The sequence below is a fragment of the Coregonus clupeaformis genome, unplaced genomic scaffold (genome assembly GCF_020615455.1).
Source record: "Coregonus clupeaformis isolate EN_2021a unplaced genomic scaffold, ASM2061545v1 scaf0166, whole genome shotgun sequence".
Lineage (NCBI taxonomy): Eukaryota > Metazoa > Chordata > Actinopteri > Salmoniformes > Salmonidae > Coregonus > Coregonus clupeaformis.
Genome location: NW_025533621.1, coordinates 597501 through 617254, shown reverse-complemented (window position 1 = coordinate 617254; position 19754 = coordinate 597501). Strand labels below are relative to the sequence as shown.

The following is a 19754-nucleotide window of genomic DNA, read 5'->3' as shown; positions in this document are numbered from 1 at the left end:
CCTCACTCTCCACCCCTCACTCTCCACTCCTCCATTCCTCCTCCTCACCCTCGCCAGCCTGAAGTCAATGTGACACCAACTCCTTGTGACTAGATGGATTTCCTAATATGGGCACCATATGATTGTTTGTCTGTGACACAGCGTCTTCGGCTGCCCCATAGAAATAGAAATGTCAACGGGAGGATGCAGCAATGACTCAGTGATGTTGTTGATTTTTTTCAGACTCACACACAAAGTTGTTATTCAACAGATAAGGGCAAAATTAGCATTTGTGAAATTATGTTTTGAGTCAGGGTCAGAGTTGAGTCATAGCACCACAAATTCCTATCTGTTCAACTCCTATCTGATCAACTCCAATCTGTTCAACTCCAATCTGTTCAACTCCAATCTGTTCAACTCCAATTTGTTCAACTCCAATCTGTTCAACTCCTATCTGTTCAACTCCAATCTGTTCAACTCCAATCTGTTCAACTCCAATCTGTTCAACTCCTATCTGTTCAACTCCAATCTGTTCAACTCCAATCTGTTCAACTCCTATCTGTTCAACTCCTATCTGTTCAACTCCTATCTGTTCAACTCCAATCTGTTCAACTCCAATCTGTTCAACTCCAATCTGTTCAACTCCAATCTGTTCAACTCCTATCTGTTCAACTCCAATCTGTTCAACTCCAGTCTGTTTGGGTATATTCGGACTCTGGTTAGCATTCTGGGTCTGAACCATGTTCTCGGAATCTGGGGTCCATTGATGTGTACACTATACTGTATGTAGAAGCAAAAGGAGACATTGGTACATCTGTCCCCTACTGTGCATTTAAGGCTTTATCCCCCCTCCCCCTTAACCCATCCCCCTATCCTAAATCCTGCAGTGGAGAATTTCAGATATCCAGATTAGTGTCATCTTAGAGTGTAGTGTCTTCCTGCACTGGGATTTGAAGTTCAGTAATAGTACATCCCTGCCCCGTTCCATTCTCGTCATAGATACAGCACCACGTTCCCCTCCTGTCGTAGAGACAGCACCCCATTCCTTTCCTGTTGTAAATACAGTGTCCCGTTCCTTTCCTGTTGTAGATACAGCACCCCGTTCCCTTCCTGTAGTAGATACAGCACCTCGTTCCCTTCCTGCCGTAGATACAGCACCTCGTTCACTTCCTGTCGTAGATACAGCACCTCGTTCCCTTCCTGTAGTAGATACAGCACCCCGTTCCCTTCCTGTAGTAGATACAGCACCCCGTTCCCTTCCTGTCGTAGATACAGCACCTCATTACCTTACTGTCGTAGATACAGCACCACGTTCCCTTCCTGTCGTAGATACAGAACCCTGTTCCCTTCCTGTCACAGAAACAGCACCCCGTTCCCTTTCTGCCGTAGATACAGCACCACGTTCCCTTCCTGTCGTAGATACAGCACCACGTTCCCTTCCTGTCGTAGATACAGCACCACGTTCCCTTCCTGTCGTAGATACAGCACCACGTTCCCTTCCTGTCGTAGATACAGCACCCCGTTCCCTTCCTGTCGTAGATACAGCACCACATTCCCTTTCCATCGTAGATGCAGCGCCCCGTTCCCTTGCTGTCGTAGATACAGCGCCCTGTTCCCTCCCTCTCATAGATACAGCACCCTGTTCGCTTCCTGTTGTAGATACAGCGTCCCGTTCCTTTCCTGTTGTAGATACAGCACCCAGTGCCCCGTTCCCTTCCATTCATAGATACAGCGCCCCATTCCCTTCCTGTTGTAAATACAGCATCCCGTTCCTTTCCTGTTGTAGATACAGCATCCCGTTCCCTTCCTGTTGTAGATACAGCACCACGTTCCCTTCCTGTCATAGATACAGCACCCCGTTACCTTCCTGTTGTAGATGCAGCGTCTCATTCCCATTTCCTTTTGTAGATACAGCACCCCGTTTCCTTCCTGTCGTAAATACAGCTCCACGTTACCTTCCTGTCGTAGATGCAGCGCCTAGCGCCCCGTTCCCTTTCCAGTCTTAGATAAAGTGCCCCGTTCCCTTCCTTTCATAGATACAACGCCCCGTTCTCTTCCTTTTGTACATACAGCACCCGTTTCCTTCCTGTCATAGATGCATCGCCCAGTACCCCGTTCCCTTACCATCCTAGATCCTAGATCCTGTCGTAGATAAAGCGTCCCGTTCCCTTTCCTTTTGTATATACAGCACCCAGCACCCAGCGCCCCGTTCCCTTCCTTTCATAGATACAGCACCCCGTTCCCTTCCTGTCGTAGATACAGCACCCCGTTCCCTTCCTGTCGTAGATACAGCACCCCATTCCCTTCCTCTCGTAGATACAGCACCCCGCTCCCCGTTCCCTCCCAACACCTGACCTCACAGCTGGAATGGCGTCTGCCGCCGTTCACGCTGGGTAACATATGAGAGAGCAGACCTGTCCTGTCTCCTTGCATCACACACACTGTCTGTTCTCCAAATATCTTGTTGGACTCAATTCAATTAGACGGTCTCCCTCTGGTATTCTCAGACGGTAGCAGTGTGCTCCGACATGCTGAGGTACCGCTGTGTGTGTGTGTGGTGTACTCCGACATGGTGAGGTAGGACTTCTCCTGTGGTACTAGTGCCGTACGACCTCACTGCTGCAGGTAGCTTAGTGGGTAAGAGCGTTGTGCCAGTAACCGAAAGGTCGCTGGTTCTAATCCCCGAGCCGACTAGGTGAAAAATCTGTCGATGTGCCCTTGAGCAAGGCACTTAACCCTAATTGCTCATGTAAGTCGCTCTGGATAAGAGCGTCTGCTAAATGACTAAAATGTAAATGTAAAATGTACGATACAGAGGGTTGGTCTGTCTGTCTGTGGGATCTGGTGTTGTTATTAGTTGAATTATGGAGACAGATTCAGATTTGATCAGGTTGCCAAATGTGGGGAAGTTGGAGGAATACATTTTTATGGCTGTGCTGGTTGTTTTTTCTGTCTCTTTCAGTAAATGCAAGGGGGTGGGAGAGTGTTACCCTGCTTAAGGCTCTGTTACCCCCTTTCTCTCAACCCTCTCGTCATACAAAGTTATTCTTTAAATCACTTCCACATCAGTCAGCTGTAGCAGTTTCCATCCATTTAATGAGGAATGTTTTATTAAGGAAGTATTTCAACCGGAAGGAAAAGTGTTACCAATTAAAAAGCCCAGTGGGACTCCAGCACTGTTACAGTCTTCATCTGTGTCTGGGAAGCTATAGATGATCCTAGAGGAGAGATTCCCCAATTTACCTTCCTTCTCTTTCTGAATCACTGCTCAAACAATGTGAGGGCCTCCCCTGGGCCTTAGCAGGGAACAGCAGGCACAGAGGACTGAGAAACTCAAGGTCTATTCCCTATACAGTGCATTACTTTTGACCAGGGCCCATGCAGACAAAGTCTCACAGAACCAAGAGAAAACAATCAGAGCAGCTAGAGAAAGTCAGACTGACAGTTGGAGTCAGAATCCCCCGGTTACCGTCGCCACGGGAACCCCTGGCAAACAACCACGCCCCCCCCCCTGCCGTGGCCCCCAGCAGGCTCCATAAGCCGATCAGCTGTTCCCATGAACCCGTGGGATCGGGTGAGGGGGGGGGAGTACCCGCGAGTTGGCCCTAGTGATGCCAGGCTTTCTATTTCCCCAGCCCCCAGAACCACCCCACCCCTCTCCTTCTCATATCAACCCCTCCAGTCTCTCCTGACTCCTGTCACCCAGTAACCCCCCAGCACCTTCCCCCTCATGTCTCACCCAGTAACAAAGGGTAATAGAGCTAGGAGTGGGACAGGCTTTATTAGGAGTGATACAGAGAGGCGGGGACGTGGTGATGGACACACAAAAGACTGCTTGATGGTCCTCTCATTCTTGAGAGTGTTGATTGTGTTGATTCGATCTACACATGGTGTTAATTATATTGGGGGAATTGAAGGGCGAGAGAGAGAGGTGAGAGGGTGAGAGCGTGTGAGTGACTTGTAGTGAACTGTGGGGAACAAATGAAGACACTTAATACAGTACCAGAGCATGTTCTGTACAGAACCAGTGTGTTGGGTTTCAAATAAAATACCCAAGCTACCCAAGACTACCCAAGCTACCCAAGACAACCCAAGACTACCCAAGCTGCCCAAAACTACCCAAGCTGCCCAATACTACCCAAGCTACCCAAGACTACCCAAGCTACCCAAGACTACCTAAGACTACCCAAGACTACCCAAGCTACCCAAGACTACCCAAGCTACCCAAGACTACCCAAGACTACCCTAGCTGCCCAAGACTTCTCAATCTACCCAACAATACCCAATTCTACCCAAGCTACCCAAGACTACCCAAGACTAACCAAGCTTCCCATGACTACCCAAGCTACCCAAGACTACCCAAGACACACAAGCTACCCAAGACTACCCAATACTATCCAAGCTACCCAATACTTCCCAAGATACCCAAGACTACCCATGACTACCCAAGCTACCCAATACTACCCAAGACTAGCCAGGCTACCCAAGACTACCCAAGCTACCCAAGACTACACAAGACTACCCAACACTACAAATGTGCACAAACAAATGTGCACAAGCAATCACACACTCTCTCTCTCTCCCTCTCCTCCCTCTCTCCCAGCCTTGCTGGCAGCCACATTTTAAATGCTGGCATGTCTGCTGGAGGCTGAGCTGCCTGTCACACTCCAACAGATCCAACACATGCACCCAACAGAGGGAGGGATGGAGGGAGAAAAAACATGATAGATAGAGGGAGAGAGATAGAGAGCGAATCAGAGGAAGAAATAGAGGGAGAGGGGGAGAGGGATGGAGAGAGGGGGGAGAGGGATGGAGAGAGGGGGAGAGGGATGGAGAGAGGGGGAGAGGGATGGAGAGAGGGGGAGAGGGATGGAGGGAGGGGGAGAGGGAGGGGGAGAGGGATGGAGAGAGGGGGAGAGGGATGGAGGAGAGGGGGAGAGGGAGGAGAGAGAGGGGAGAGGGATGGAGAGAGGGGGAGAGGGGGAGAGGGATGGAGAGAGGGGGAGAGGGAAGGAGAGAGGGGGAGAGGGATGGAGGGAGGGGGAGAGGGAGGAGAGAGGGGGAGAGGGATGGAGAGAGGGGGAGCGGGATGGAGAGAGGGGGAGAGGGATGAGAGAGGGGGGAGAGGGAGGGGGAGAGGGATGGAGAGAGGGGGAGAGGGAGGAGAGAGGGGGGAGAGGGATGAGAGAGGGGGAGAGGGATGGAGAGGGAGGGGGAGAGGGATGGAGAGAGGGGGAGAGGGATGGAGAGAGGGGGAGAGATTGGAGAGAGGGGGGAGAGGGATGGAGAGAGGGGGAGAGGGATGGAGAGAGGGAGAGGGATGGAGGGAGGGGGAGAGGGGAGGAGAGAGGGGGAGAGGGATGGAGAGAGGGGGAGAGGGATGGAGAGAGGGGGAGAGGGGAGAGGGATGGAGAGTGGGGGAGAGGGAGGGGGAGAGGGATGGAGAGAGGGGGAGGGATGGAGAGAGGGGGAGAGGGAGGGGGAGAGGGATGGAGAGAGGGGGAGTGGGATGGACAGAGGGGGGAAAGGGAGGGGGAGAGGGATGGAGAGAGGGGGAGTGGGATGGAGAGAGGGGGAGAGGGAGGGGGAGAGGGATGGACAGAGGGGGAGAGGGATGGAGAGAGGGGGAGAGGGAAGGGGAGAGGGATGGACAGAGGGGGGAAAGGGAGGGGAGTGGGATGGAGAGAGGGGAGTGGGATGGAGAGAGGGGGAGGGATGGACAGAGGGGGAGAGGGATGGAGAGAGGGGGAGAGGGATGGAGAGAGGGGGAGAGGGAAGGGAGAGGGATGGAGAGAGGGGGAGAGGGATGGACAGAGGGGGAAAGGGGGGGAGTGGGATGGAGAGAGGGGGAGTGGGATGGAGAGAGGGGGAGAGGGATGGACAGAGGGGGAGAGGGATGGAGAGATGGGGAGAGGGATGGAGAGGGGAGAGGGAAGGGGAGAGGGATGGAGAGAGGGGGAGAGGGATGGAGAGAGGGGGAGAGGGAGGGGGAGAGGGATGGAGAGAGGGGGAGAGGGATGGAGAGAGGGGGAGAGGGATGGAGAGAGGGGGAGAGGGAGGGGGAGAGGGATGGAGAGAGGGGGAGAGGGATGGAGAGAGGGGGAGAGGGAGGGGGAGGGGGAGAGGGAGGGGGAGAGGGAGAGAGGGGGAGTGGGATGGACAGAGGGGGAGAGGGATGGAGAGAGGGGGAGAGGGAGAGGGAGAGGGAGAGGGATGGAGAGAGGGGGGAGAGGGATGGAGAGAGGGGGAGAGGGAGGGAGAGAGGGGGAGAGGGAGGGGGAGAGGGATGGAGAGAGGGGGAGAGGGATGGAGAGAGGGGGAGAGGGAGGGGGAGAGGGGGAGAGGGAGGGGGAGAGGGGAAGAGAGGGGGAGTGGGATGGACAGAGGGGGAGAGGGAGGGGGAGTGGGATGGAGAGGGGGGTGGGATGGAGAGAGGGGGAGAGGGATGGACAGAGGGGGAGAGGGATGGAGAGAGGGGGAGAGGGATGGAGAGAGGGGGAGAGGGAAGGGAGAGGGATGGAGAGAGGGGGGAGAGGGATGGAGAGAGGGGGAGAGGGAGGGGGAGAGGGATGGAGAGAGGGGGAGAGGGATGGAGAGAGGGGGAGAGGGATGGAGAGAGGGGGAGAGGGAGGGGGAGAGGGATGGAGAGATGGGGAGAGGGATGGAGAGAGGGGGAGAGGGATGGAGAGAGGGAGAGGGAGGGGGAGGGGGAGAGGGAGGGAGAGGGGAAGAGAGGGGGAGGGATGGACAGAGGGGGAGAGGGATGGAGAGAGGGGGAGAGGGAGAGGGAGAGGGAGAGGGATGGAGAGAGGGGGAGAGGGATGGAGAGAGGGGGAAAGGGATGGAGAGAGGGGGAGAGGGATGGAGAGAGGGGGAGAGGGATGGAGAGAGAGGGGGGGAATTAGAGAGCCAGAAAATAAAGAGATAACACAGAGGAGAACAGAGAGGGAGGGAGGGAGGGAGGAAGGACACCTGATAACAACAGTCAGAGCTGCTCCTGATCCTGCTCCTGATCCGGCCTGTTGATCCAGACCAGGTTTCCACTGTGACATCAATGCAGAGAGCATTAGTGCTGTGAGGACTATAAAACACACTACTCTACAGCTCAGCACACTATGAGAAGAGGGAGGGAGGGAGGGAGGGAGGGAGGGAGGGAGGGAGGGAGGGAGGGAGAGAGAGAGAGAGAGAGAGAGAGAGAGAGAGAGAGAGAGAGAGAGAGAGAGAGAGAGAGAGAGAGAGAGAAAGAGAAAGAGAGAGCGAGCCTTTTGATAAAACAACCATTTGGCTCATGTTCTTAGTTCCCATCAACCAGATTGGTTTGGATTGTTATCTATATAATATAGTAGTTGATTAGAGTAGGGACAATGTGGTCTATATCATATAATAGTTGATTAGAGTAGGGACAATGTGGTCTATATAAGACTAGTTGATTAGAGTAGGGACAATGTGGTCTATATAAGACTAGTTGATTAAAGTAGGGACAATGTGGTCTATATAAGACTAGTTGATTAGAGTAGGGACAATGTGGTCTATATAAGACTAGTTGATTAGAGTAGGGACAATGTGGTCTATATAAGACTAGTTGATTAGAGTAGGGACAATGTGGTCTATATAAGACTAGTTGATTAGAGTAGGGACAATGTGGTCTATATAAGACTAGTTGATTAGAGTAGGGACAATGTGGTCTATATAAGACTAGTTGATTAGAGTAGGGACAATGTGGTCTATATAAGACTAGTTGATTAGAGTAGGGACAATGTGGTCTATATAAGACTAGTTGATTAGAGTAGGGACAATGTGGTCTATATAAGACTAGTTGATTAGAGTAGGGACAATGTGGTCTATATAAGACTAGTTGATTAGAGTAGGGACAATGTGGTCTATATAAGACTAGTTGATTAGAGTAGGGACAATGTGGTTGCAGTATCCAGTACAACAGCTGACTGCGGATTTGACTTTCAACCTGGAACGTTGTTGGGATGGAACATGACATCTCTCCGAGGTAGTTTGACATAATCATTGCTTGGATGTCTGGAGTCTGTGTGCAGCATGATTGCCAATGGAACCATGACATCAACATGCCCACATCAACAACAGTAAGACAAACAGCAGGATATGTACAGTGGGGGGAAAAAAGTATTTAGTCAGCCACCAATTGTGCAAGTTCTCCCACTTAAAAAGATGAGAGAGGCCTGTAATTTTCATCATAGGTACACGTCAACTATGACAGACAAAATGAGAAAAAGAAATCCAGAAAATCACATTGTAGGATTTTTAATGAATTTATTTGCAAATTATGGTGGAAAATAAGTATTTGGTCAATAACAAACGTTTCTCAATACTTTGTTATATACCCTTTGTATATAATCCATATATAATATATATATAATCTATATATCCAGCAGGATATGTAGCTATCAGAGCGTTTTCTACTTGGTGAGGAAGTCCTGCCTGTCCTGTTACGCCCCCCCTATGTGATTACCACCTGTAGCCCAGACGAAGAGAACATCAATTCACTAATCTAACAAAGCCATTAATCACACCTGGCACCGGCCATGTATCCAGGGTAGTGTCTATAGGGTGGTGGTAGGCAGGGGTTGTGTAGGTGGTGGTTTTGGAGCCGTAGGGCTCTGGTCAAAAGTGGTGCACTGTATAAGGAATAAGGTTCCATTTGGGACTCAGCCTGTGGTGGTTGTGGTGATGGTGTGGGGGTAAGACAATGAACTGCCTCTGGTGGGGTTGGTAGAAACAGGGCATCAGAGGGCTGTAAGTATCTAGTGTCTCAAGAGTCATCCTATTCATTGTGATCTAAAAAGGCTAAACTCATCCTAGACCAGCACTCACAGGCTGAGATGTTTGGTAAACTATATACACTACCGGTCAAAAGTTTGGACACACCTACTCATTCAAGGGTTTTTCTTTATTTTTTACTGTTTTTTTACATTGTAGAATAATAGTGAAGACATCAAAACTATTAAATAACACATATGGAATCATGTAGTAACTAAAAAAGTGTTAAACAAATCAAATATATTTTACATTTGAGATTCTTCAAAGTAGCCACCCTTTGCCTTGATGACAGCTTTGCACACTCTTGGCATTCTCTCAACCAGCTTCATGAGGAATGCTTTTCCAACAGTCTTGAAGGAGTTCCCACATATGCTGAGCACTTGTTGGCTGCTTTTCCTTCACTCTGCGGTCCAACTCATCCCAAACCATCTCAATTGGGTTGAGGTCGGGAGATTGTGGAGGCCAGGTCATCTGATGCAGCACTCCATCACTCTCCTTCTTGGTCAAATAGCCCTTACACAGCCTGGAGGTGTGTTTATAATCAAATCACATTTTATTTGTCACATACACGTGTTTAGCAGATGTTATTGCGGGTGTAGCGAAATGCTTGTGCTTCTAGCTCCAACAGTGCAGTAATATCTAACAAGTAATATCTAACAATTTCACAACATATACCCAATACACACAAATCTAGTAAGGAATGGAATTTAAGAATATATACATAAATGGACAAGCAATGACAGAGCGGCATGGACTGAGATACAGTAGAATATTCTAGTATACAGTAGATACATATGAGATGAGTAGTGCAAGATATGTAAACATTATTAAAGTGACTAGTGTTCCATTTCTTAAAGTGGCCAGTGATTTCAATAGGCAGCAGCAGCCTCTAATGTGCTAGTGATGGCTATTTAACAGTCTGATGGCCTTGAGATAGAAGCTGTTTTTCATTCTCTCGGTCCCAGCTTTGATGCACCTGTACTGACCTCGCCTTCTGGATGATAGCGGGGTGAACAGGCAGTGGCTCGGGTGGTTGATGTCCTTTATGATCTTTTTGGCCTTCCTGTGACATCGGGTGCTGTAGGTGTCCTGGAGGACGGGTAGTTTGCCCCCGGTAATGCGTTCGGCAGACCGCACCACCCTCTGGAGAGCCCTGTGGTTGCGGGCGGTGCAGTTGCCATACCAGGCGGTGATACAGCCCGACAGGATACTCTCAATTGTGCATCTGTAAAAGTTTGTGAGGGTGTTAGGTGCCAAGCCAAATTTCTTCAGCCTCCTGAGGTTGAAGGGGCGCTGTTGCGCCTTCTTCACCACACTGTTGGTGTGGGTGGACCATTTCAGTTTGTCGGTGATGTGTATGCCAAAGAACTTGAAGCTTTCCACCTTCTCCACTGCGGTCCCGTCGATGTGGATAGGGGGGTGCACCCTCTGCTGTTTCCTGAAATCCACGATCATCTCCTTTGTTTAGTTAACGTTGAGTGAGAGGTTATTTTCCTGGCACCACACTTCCAGAGCCCTCACCTCCTCCCTGTAGGCGGTCTTGTCATTGTTGGTAATCAAGCCTACTACTGTTGTGTCGTCTGCAAACTTGATGATTGAGTTGGAGGCGTGCTTGGCCACGCAGTCATGGGTGAACAGGGAGTACAGGAGGGGGCTGAGCATGCACCCTTGTGGGGCCCTAGTGTTGAGGATCAGCGAAGTGGAGATGTTGTTTCCTACCTCCACCACCTGGGGGCGGCCCGTCAGGAAGTCCAGGACCCAGAGCTTAATGATGAGCTTGGAGGGTACTATGGTGTTGAATGCTATGCTATCGTCAATGAACAGCATTCTTATATAGGTATTCCTCTTGTTCAGATGGGATAGCGCAGTGTGCAGTGTGATGGCGACTGCATCGTCTGTGGATCTATTGGGGTGGTATGCAAATTAAAATGGGTCTAGGGTGGCAGGTAAGGTAGAGGTGATATGATCCTTGACTAGTCTCTCAAAGCACCATGATGACAGAAGTGAGTGCTACGGGGCGATAGTCATTTACTTCAGTTACCTTTGCTTTCTTGGTTACAGGAACAATGGTGGCCATATTGAAGCATGTGGGAACAGCAGACTGGGAAAGGGAGAGATTGAATATGTCTGTAAACCCACCAGCCAGCTGGTCTGCACATGCACTGAGGATGTGGCTAGGGATGCCATCTGGGCCGGCAGCATTGCGAGCCCAGACGGCATGGGTCGTTGTCCTGTTGAAAAACAAATGATAGTCCCACTAAGCGCAAACCAGATGGGATGGCGTATCGCTGCAGAATGCTGTGGTAGCCATGCTGGTTAAGTGTGCCTTGAATTCTAAATAAATCACTGACAGTGTCACCAGCAAAGCACCCCCACACCATCACACCTCCTCCTCCATGCTTCACGGTGGGAACCACACATGTCGAGATCATCCGTTCACCTACTCTGCGTCTCACAAAGACACGGCGGTTGCAACCAAAAATCTCAAATTTGGACTCATCAGACGAAAGGACAGATTTCCACCGGTCTAATGTCCATTGCTCGTGTTTCTTGGCCCAAGCAAGTCTCTTCTTATTATTGGAGTCCTTTAGTAGTGGTTTCTTTGCAGCAATTCGACCATGAAGGCCTGATTCATGCCGTCTCCTCTGAACAGTTGATGTTGAGATGTGTCTGTTACTTGAACTCTGTGAAGTATTTTATTTGGGCTGCAATCTGAGGTGAACTTATCCTCTGCAGCAGAGGTAACTCTGGGTCTTCCTTTCCTGTGGCGGTCCTCATGAGAGCCAGTTTCATCATAGCGCTTGATGGTTTTTACGACTGCACTTGAAGAAACTTTCAAAGTTCTTGAATTAGTCCGTTTTGACTGACCTTCATGTCTTAAAGTAATGATGGACTGTAGTTTCTCTTTGCTTATTTGAGCTGTTCTTGCCATAATATGGACTTGGTCTTTTACCAAATAGGGCTATCTTCTGTATACCCTCCTACCTTGTCACAACACAACTGATTGGCTCAAATACATTAAGAAGGAAAGAAATTCCACAAATTAACTTTTAACAAGTCACACTTGTTAATTGAAAAGCATTCCAGGTGACTACCTCATGAAGCTGGTTGAGATAATTCCAAGAGTGTGCAAAGCTGTCATCAAGGCAAAGGGTGGCTACATTGAAGAATCTCAAATATTAAATATAGTTTGATTTGTTTTTGTGGTTACTACATGATTCCATATGTGCTATTTCATAGTTTTGATGTCTTCACTATTATTCTACAATGTGGAAAATAGTAAAAATAAAGAAAAACCCAAACTTTTGACTGGTACTGTATACAAAAGTATGTGGACAACCCTTCAAATTAGTGGATTCGGCTATTTCAGCCACACGCGTTGCTGACAGGTGCATAAAATCGAGCACACAGCCATGCAATCTCCATAGACAAACACTGGCAGAAGAATGTCCTTTCTGAAGAGCTCATTGCCTTTCAACGTGGCACCGTCATAGGATGCCACCTTTCCTACAAGTCAGTTCGTGAAATTTCTGCCCTGCTAGAGCTGCCCCGGTCAACTGTAAGTGCTGTTATTGTCAAGTGGAAAACGTCTTGGAGCAACAACGGCTCAGCCGTGAAGTGGCAGGCCACACAAGCTCACAGAACGGGACCGCCGAGTGCTGAAGCGTGTAGCGCGTAAAAACCGTCTGTCCTCGGTTGCAACAATGACTCCCAAGTTCCAAACTGCCTCTCGAAGCAACGTCAGCACAATAACTGTTTGTTGGGAGCTTCATTAAATGGGTTTCCATTGACGAGCAGCCACACAAAAGCACAAGATCACCATGTGCAATGCCAAGCATCCAACTTTGTGGCAAGAGTTTGGGGAAGGCCCTTTCCTGTTTCAGCATGACAATGCCCCCATGCACAAAGCGAGGTCCATAGAAAAATGGTTTGTCGAGATCGGTGTGGAAGAACTTGACTGGCCTGTCCATAGCCCTGACCTCAACCCCATCAAACACCTTTGGGATTAATTGGAAAGCCGACTCTGAGCCAGGCCTAATCGCCCCAAATCAGTGCCTGACCTCACAAATACTATTGTGGCTGAATGGAAGCAAGTCCCCGCAGCAATGTTCCAACATCTAGTGGAAAGCCTTCCCAGAAGAGTGGAGGCTGTTATAGCAGGAAAGGGGAGACTAACTCCATATTAATGGCCATGATTTTCAAATGAGATGTTTGACAAGCAGGTGTCCACATACTTTTGGTAACGTAGTGTATATACAGCCCCTGCTCCTCTGACCTTCAGTATGGTACAGTCTCCTCTGACCCGCAGACCACCCATATAGTGGACCTGTCTGCAGACATTCTTTGCACGTCATTGCAGAGGGAGCAGTAGCTGGCCAGGCAGTCACACAGACACACAGTCAGACAGTCAGACAGGCAGACAGGCAGACAGGCAGACAGGCAGACAGGCAGACAGACAGGCAGACAGGCAGACAGGCAGACAGACTGACAGGCAGACAGGCAGACAGGCAGACAGACAGGCAGGCAGACAGGCAGAGAGACAGAGAGACAGACAGACAGGCAGACAGACAGGCAGACAGACAGAGAGACAGGCAGACAGACAGACAGGCAGAGAGACAGACAGGCAGACAGACAGACAGACAGACAGACAGACAGACAGACAGACAGGCAGGCAGACAGACAGACAGGCAGACAGACAGACAGACAGACAGGCAGAGAGACAGACAGGCAGACAGACAGACAGGCAGACAGGCAGGCAGACAGACAGGCAGGCAGACAGGCAGACAGACAGACAGACAGGCAGACAGACAGGCAGACAGACATACAGGCAGACAGGCAGACAGGCAGACAGACAGGCAGACAGGCAGACAGGCAGACAGGCAGGCAGGCAGGCAGGCAGACAGACAGGCAGAGAGACAGACAGACAGGCAGACAGACAGACAGACAGACAGGCAGAGAGACAGACAGGCAGACAGGCAGACAGACAGAGAGGCAGACAGACAGACAGACAGACAGACAGACAGACAGACAGACAGACAGGCAGAGAGACAGACAGGCGGACAAGCAGACAGGCGGAAAGACAGACGGACAGAGAGGCAGACAGACAGACAGACGGGCAGATGGACAGACGGGCAGACGGGCAGACAGGCAGGCAGACAGGCAGACAGGCAGGCAGACAGGCAGACAGACAGACAGACACTGTGGTATGTAAATGTATTTTTCTATTTTGTTATTTTCTCTCCCGCTCTGTGGAGGTGGAGCTCTGTGTCTCTGTGTCTTTGACTATCTTCCACCTCCCTCTCTTTGAACGATGCTCCTTAGCACAGCTTATCTGCACCCAATTGCCTCTGTGGCCATCCTCTCTCTCTCTCTCTCTCTCTCTCTCTCTCTCTCTCTCTCTCTCTCTCTCTCTCTCTCTCTCTCTCTCTCTCTCTCTCTCTCTCTCTCTGACGGTTCCTCCCCTCTCCTCCCTGTAATATGTGCTGTAATATAGAGGGTTGCAGTGCTGTAATATAGAGGGTTCCAGTGCTGTAATATAGAGGGTTCCAGTGCTGTAATATAGAGGATTCCAGTGCTGTAATATAGAGGGTTCCAGTGCTGTAATATAGAGGGTTGCAGTGCTGTAATATAGAGGATTCCAGTGCTGTAATATAGAGGGTTCCAGTGCTGTAATATAGAGGGTTGCAGTGCTGTAATATAGAGGGTTCCAGTGCTGTAATATAGAGGGTTGCAGTGCTGTAATATAGAGGGTTCCAGTGCTGTAATATAGAGGGTTGCAGTGCTGTAATATAGAGGGTTCCAGTGCTGTAATATAGAGGATTCCAGTGCTGTAATATAGAGGTTTCCAGTGCTGTAATATAGAGGGTTCCAGTGCTGTAATATAGAGGATTCCAGTGCTGTAATATAGAGGGTTGCAGTGCTGTAATTTTTTATTGATTTTTATTTCACCTTTATTTAACCAGGTAAGCCAGTTGAGAACAATTTCTCATTTACAACTGCGACCTGGCCAAGATAAAGCAAAGCAGTGCGATAAAAACAACAACACAGAGTTACATATGGAATAAACAAAACGTACAGTCAATAACACAATAGAAAATCTATATACAGTGTGTGCAAATGTAGTAAGTTATGGAGGTAAGGCAATAAATAGGCCATAGTGCAAAATAATTAACACTGGAGTGATAGATGTGCAGAAGATGATGTGAAAATAGAGATACTGGGGTGCAAATGAGCAAAATAAATAACAATGTAAATAACAATATGGGGATGAGGTAGCTGGGTGGGCTAATTACAGACGGGCTGTGTACAGGTGCAGTGATCGGTAAGCTGCTCTGACAACTGATGCTTAAAGATAGTGAGGGAGATAAGAGTCTCCAGCTTCAGAGATTTTTGCAGTTCATTCCAGTCATTGGCAGCAGAGAACTGGAAGGAAAGGCAACCAAAGGAGGTGTTGGCTTTGGGGATGACCAGTGAGATATACCTGCTGGAACGCATATTACGGGTGGGTGTTGCTATGGTGACCAATGAGCTAAGATAAGGCAGGGATTTGCCTAGCAGTGATTTATAGATGACCTGGAGCCAGTGGGTTTGGTGACGAATATGTAGTGAGGACCAGCCAACAAGAGCGTACAGGTCACAATGGTGGGTAGTATATGGGGCTTTGGTGACAAAACGGATGGCACTGTGATAGACTACATCCAATTTGCTGAGTAGAGTGTCGGAAGCTATTTTGTAAATGACATCGCCAAAGTCAAGGATCGGTAGGATAGTCAGTTTTACGAGGGCATGTTTGGCAGCATGAGTGAAGGAGGCTTTGTTGCGAAATAGGAAGCTGATTCTAGATGTAACTTTGGATTGGAGATGCTTAATGTGAGTCTGGAAGGAGAGTTTACAGTCTAACCAGACACCTAGGTATTTGTGGTTGTCCACATATTCTAAGTCAGAGCCGCCGAGAGTAGTGATTCTAGTCGTTTTGCCTCCTGTGTTTTCGAGGCCGTTTGCTTTTGTTCGCTATTCAGTCTTAAGTAAAGTCGTTTTGACTGAGCCTCTGTGTCCTGCGCCTGACTCCTACACCGCATCCACATCAGCTATTGTGACATTAAGTCGTGGTTGATTAGATCAGTTAAATGCTTATAACATTTGTCCGCCCCTCATCCATTTAATGAATCTCCGTCCCGACTGATATTCAGCATTAAAGGAGCTTATCCCTTTTTTTTTTTTTACTAACAAAGCCTCTCTAACACGCCTCCATTTCCCTTTTGTCTGTTATAATATTTATATACCAAACTGTCTGTCGGATTAGAAGATACTACAACATCCAGGCTTGTCTCTCTTTCCTGAGGAAAATTGATGGAATTTCTTTTGGAACTAAACATATCTTATCTGTGAGCCTGTGAGTGACAGGGATAAAATCCTCTGGGAGGGAGAGAGAGCCGTGCGACAGACAAGACAACACCGTGACAGGGATAAAATCCTCTGTCACGGTGTTGTCTTGTCTGTCGCACGGCTCTCCCTCCCTCCCTCCCTCCCTCCCTCCCTCCCTCCCTATCTCTCCTTTTCCCCCTTTCTCTCCTGCTGTCTATCATGTTAGGGCTGAACACAATACAGCAAAGACATATTTTACAGAGATTGCATTAGAATTATTAAAAGACCTCATAACCCCAGACAACTTCAACAGTCTGGGCTTGTCAGACTTGTTTAAAGCCATGTTCAGACAGAAGGCCCGACCCTCTCCAGGTGTCATTGTCACCATGACTGTAGAACTCAGAGGACAAAGCTGGGCACTTATCCTACCGGACTGGATGTCTTTTGTATCCAAATGTCTGAAATGAAATCGTTAGCTCTTTTCTAAGGACATTACACCCCCTTCTAAGGACATTACACCCCCTTCTAAGGACATTACACCCCCTTCTAAGGACATTACACCCCCTTCTAAGGACATTACACCCCCTTCTAAGGACATTACACCTCCTTCTAATGACATTACACCCCCTTCTAAGGATTTTACACCTCTTTCTAAGGACATTACACCTCTTTCTAAGGAAGTTAACATCTTTCTAAGGACGTTACATCTCTTTCTAAGGACATTACACCTCTTTCTAAGGAAGTTAACATCTTTCTAAGGATGTTACACCTCTTTCTAAGGACATTACAACTCTTTCTAAGGACATTACACCCCCTTCTAAGGACGTTCCACCTCCTTCTAAGGACGTTACATCTCTTTCTAATGACATTAAACCTCTTTCTAAGGACATTACAACTCTTTCTAAGGACGTTACATCTCTTTCTAATGACATTACACCTCTTTCTAAGGACATTACAACTCTTTCTAAGGATGTTACATCTCTTTCTAAGGACATTACACCTCCTTCTAAGGACATTACACCCCCTTCTAAGGACATTACACCCCCTTCTAAGGACATTACACCTCCTTCTAATGACATTACACCCCCTTCTAAGGATTTTACACCTCTTTCTAAGTATATTACACCTCCTTCTAAGGACATTACACCCTTGGCGGTAGAGATTTTCCCAGCCCGTCTGGTGTTCAACCTTCCCAAGTTCTCTCACGTCACCCCGCTCCTCCGCACACTCCACTGGCTTCCAGTTGAAGCTCGCATCTACTACAAGACCATGGTGCTTGCCTACGGAGCTGTGAAAAGAACGGCACCTCCTTATATTCAGGCTCTGATCAGTCCCTACACCCAAACGAGGGCATTGCGTTCTTCCACCTCTGGCCTGCTGGTGCCCCTACCTCTGCGGAAGCACAGTTCCCGCTCAGCCCAGTCAAAACTGTTCGCTGCTCTGGCAACCCAATGGTGGAACAAGCTCCCTCACGACGCCAGGACAGCGGAGTCACTGACCACCTTCCGGAGACACTTGAAACCCCACCTCTTTAAGGAATACCTGGGATAGTATAAAAGTAATCTTTCTACCCCCCCCTTACCCCCCCCAACATAAAATAAATAAATAAAATAATAAGAAAAAAGAAAAAGAAAAAAAGAAAACAAAAATATATAAACAAGAGAAAAAAGTAAAAAGATAAACAAATGTTTGAAAAAAAATACACATAAAAATACAGAAAATATATATATAAAACATAAGAAAATTATAAATATACTCTTAAAATTAGGAATAAAAAAATTAGATTTTTTTTTATTGTAAAGTGGTTATCCCACTGGCTATCATAAGATGAATGCACCAATTTGTAAGTCGCTCTGGATAAGAGCGTCTGCTAAATGACGTAAATGTACAGGTGGATTGGATTTATACATATACCCTGTATATATATATATATCTCCTTTCTACCAGCTGAGGTACTCAGAGCGCTTTACATAGTAAAGGGGGAAACTCTCCTCATCCGCCACCATTTTGTGGCACCCGCTTGGGTGATGCACGGCAACCATTTTGTGCCAGAACGTTCACCACACCAATAGAATGGAGAAGGTAGAGGTAACTCCATGTAGCCACACCTGTCCCGCCATGTATATGCTTTAATGTCACCGAAGGGTACTTAAAGTAGATATTCTAGACACGCTGTATGTCGTTGCTCTGAAGTCCTTTGTCCTTTATTTTATTTTATTTAATTTTTTAGCTCCAACCCTTATCTTGCTTCTTATTTGAAAAGGTCTCAATCTATTGTGATGCAGCCTACTGCTCACAGTGCAAAAGCTAAAGGCTATTTTAGAGAAGGTATCAATCTATTGGACAGTCTACAGCTCATTTTCAAATACAATAGTACAATAGATACAATGTCTATGAAGAGGGACAGTCAGTTTCGGTTCTATTTTCTTGTATGACCTTGGGCTATTCTTCATAGTTGTTGCAGGTGTACTTATTTTAATTAGATTTATTCAGATTCATTCTTTCTGATAGCTTTATGGCAGACAGTCTTGGGTGAATGAAGTGAATGGGACAAAATGATTAAGAGATTAGTAAATCTATTGACATTTAAGAGGTTTGAGAGGTTTTAGAGGTTTGAGAGAGTTGAGAGGGTTGAAAGGCTTGAGAAGTTTGAGAGAGTTGAGAGAGTTGAGAGGTTTGAGAAGTTTGAGAGAGTTGAGAGAGTTGAGAGGGTTGAGAGGTTTGAGAGGTTTTAGAGGTTTGAGAGAGTTGAGAGAGTTGAGAGAGTTGAGAAGTTTGAGAGAGTTGAGAGAGTTGAGAGGGTTGAGAGAGTTGAGAGGGTTGAGAGGTTTGAGAGGTTTTAGAGGTTTGAGAGAGTTGAGAGAGTTGAGAGAGTTGAGAAGTTTGAGAGAGTTGAGAGAGTTGAGAGGGTTGAGAGAGTTGAGAGGGTTGAGAGGTTTGAGAGGTTTGAGAGGTTTGAGAGAGTTGAGAGAGTTGAGAGAGTTGAGAGGGTTGAGAGAGTTGAGAGGTTTATCATGTAGTGGGACTAACCTTCAAGTCTCAACTCAAGTCACAAGTCCCTAATTTGGGGGTTTGAGTCCTCAAGTCAATGGTTTAGTGTTTTGTACCAAATTCAATAAAAAAAATGATAATGTTATATTTTCTGTTTTCCATAATAAACTTAATAAACTACATTATAAACTTTCCAGATCATGAAATAAGTGTTTTTTGAATCAACATTACTACAGCTAGTGTTGCTAGTACAGCTACAGTCTGACTGATATGATGCTTATTTATGTTCTATACATGTATATACAATATACAATATACACATATATATACACACAATATATAACATGTAATATACATTATGTTGTTGATTTCCCCCACCCACCCACCCACATGAGCGTTGAGAAGCCTGTGGTTGGCTAAAGAATAAACATTAATGGAAACTCTTTGCATATTTTCAAGCAACGAGTGTACAAACAGGTATTTTTTAAGCAGTCTATTTTCTCCCTTTCCGCCTCGAATCCACATCTCTGCTAAATAGGTGTCACGCTCGTTGAAGGTCGGGACGGACCAAGGCGCAGCGTGATATGAATACATGTTTATTATAACGAATAAACACAACGACAAAACAA

At 47.6% G+C, this 19754-nt stretch overlaps 1 protein-coding gene across 1 annotated transcript in view; it reads left to right on the top strand.

The window, feature by feature from the left end:
- The first annotated feature begins 3357 nt into the window (after positions 1-3357).
- Positions 3358-19754, top strand: part of LOC121581835 (netrin receptor DCC-like) — a 205239-nt gene continuing 188842 nt past the window's right edge. The window contains exon 1 of the mRNA XM_045213884.1: positions 3358-3553. Coding sequence (XP_045069819.1) covers positions 3358-3553 — 196 coding nt within the window. The remainder of the gene's footprint in view (positions 3554-19754) is intronic.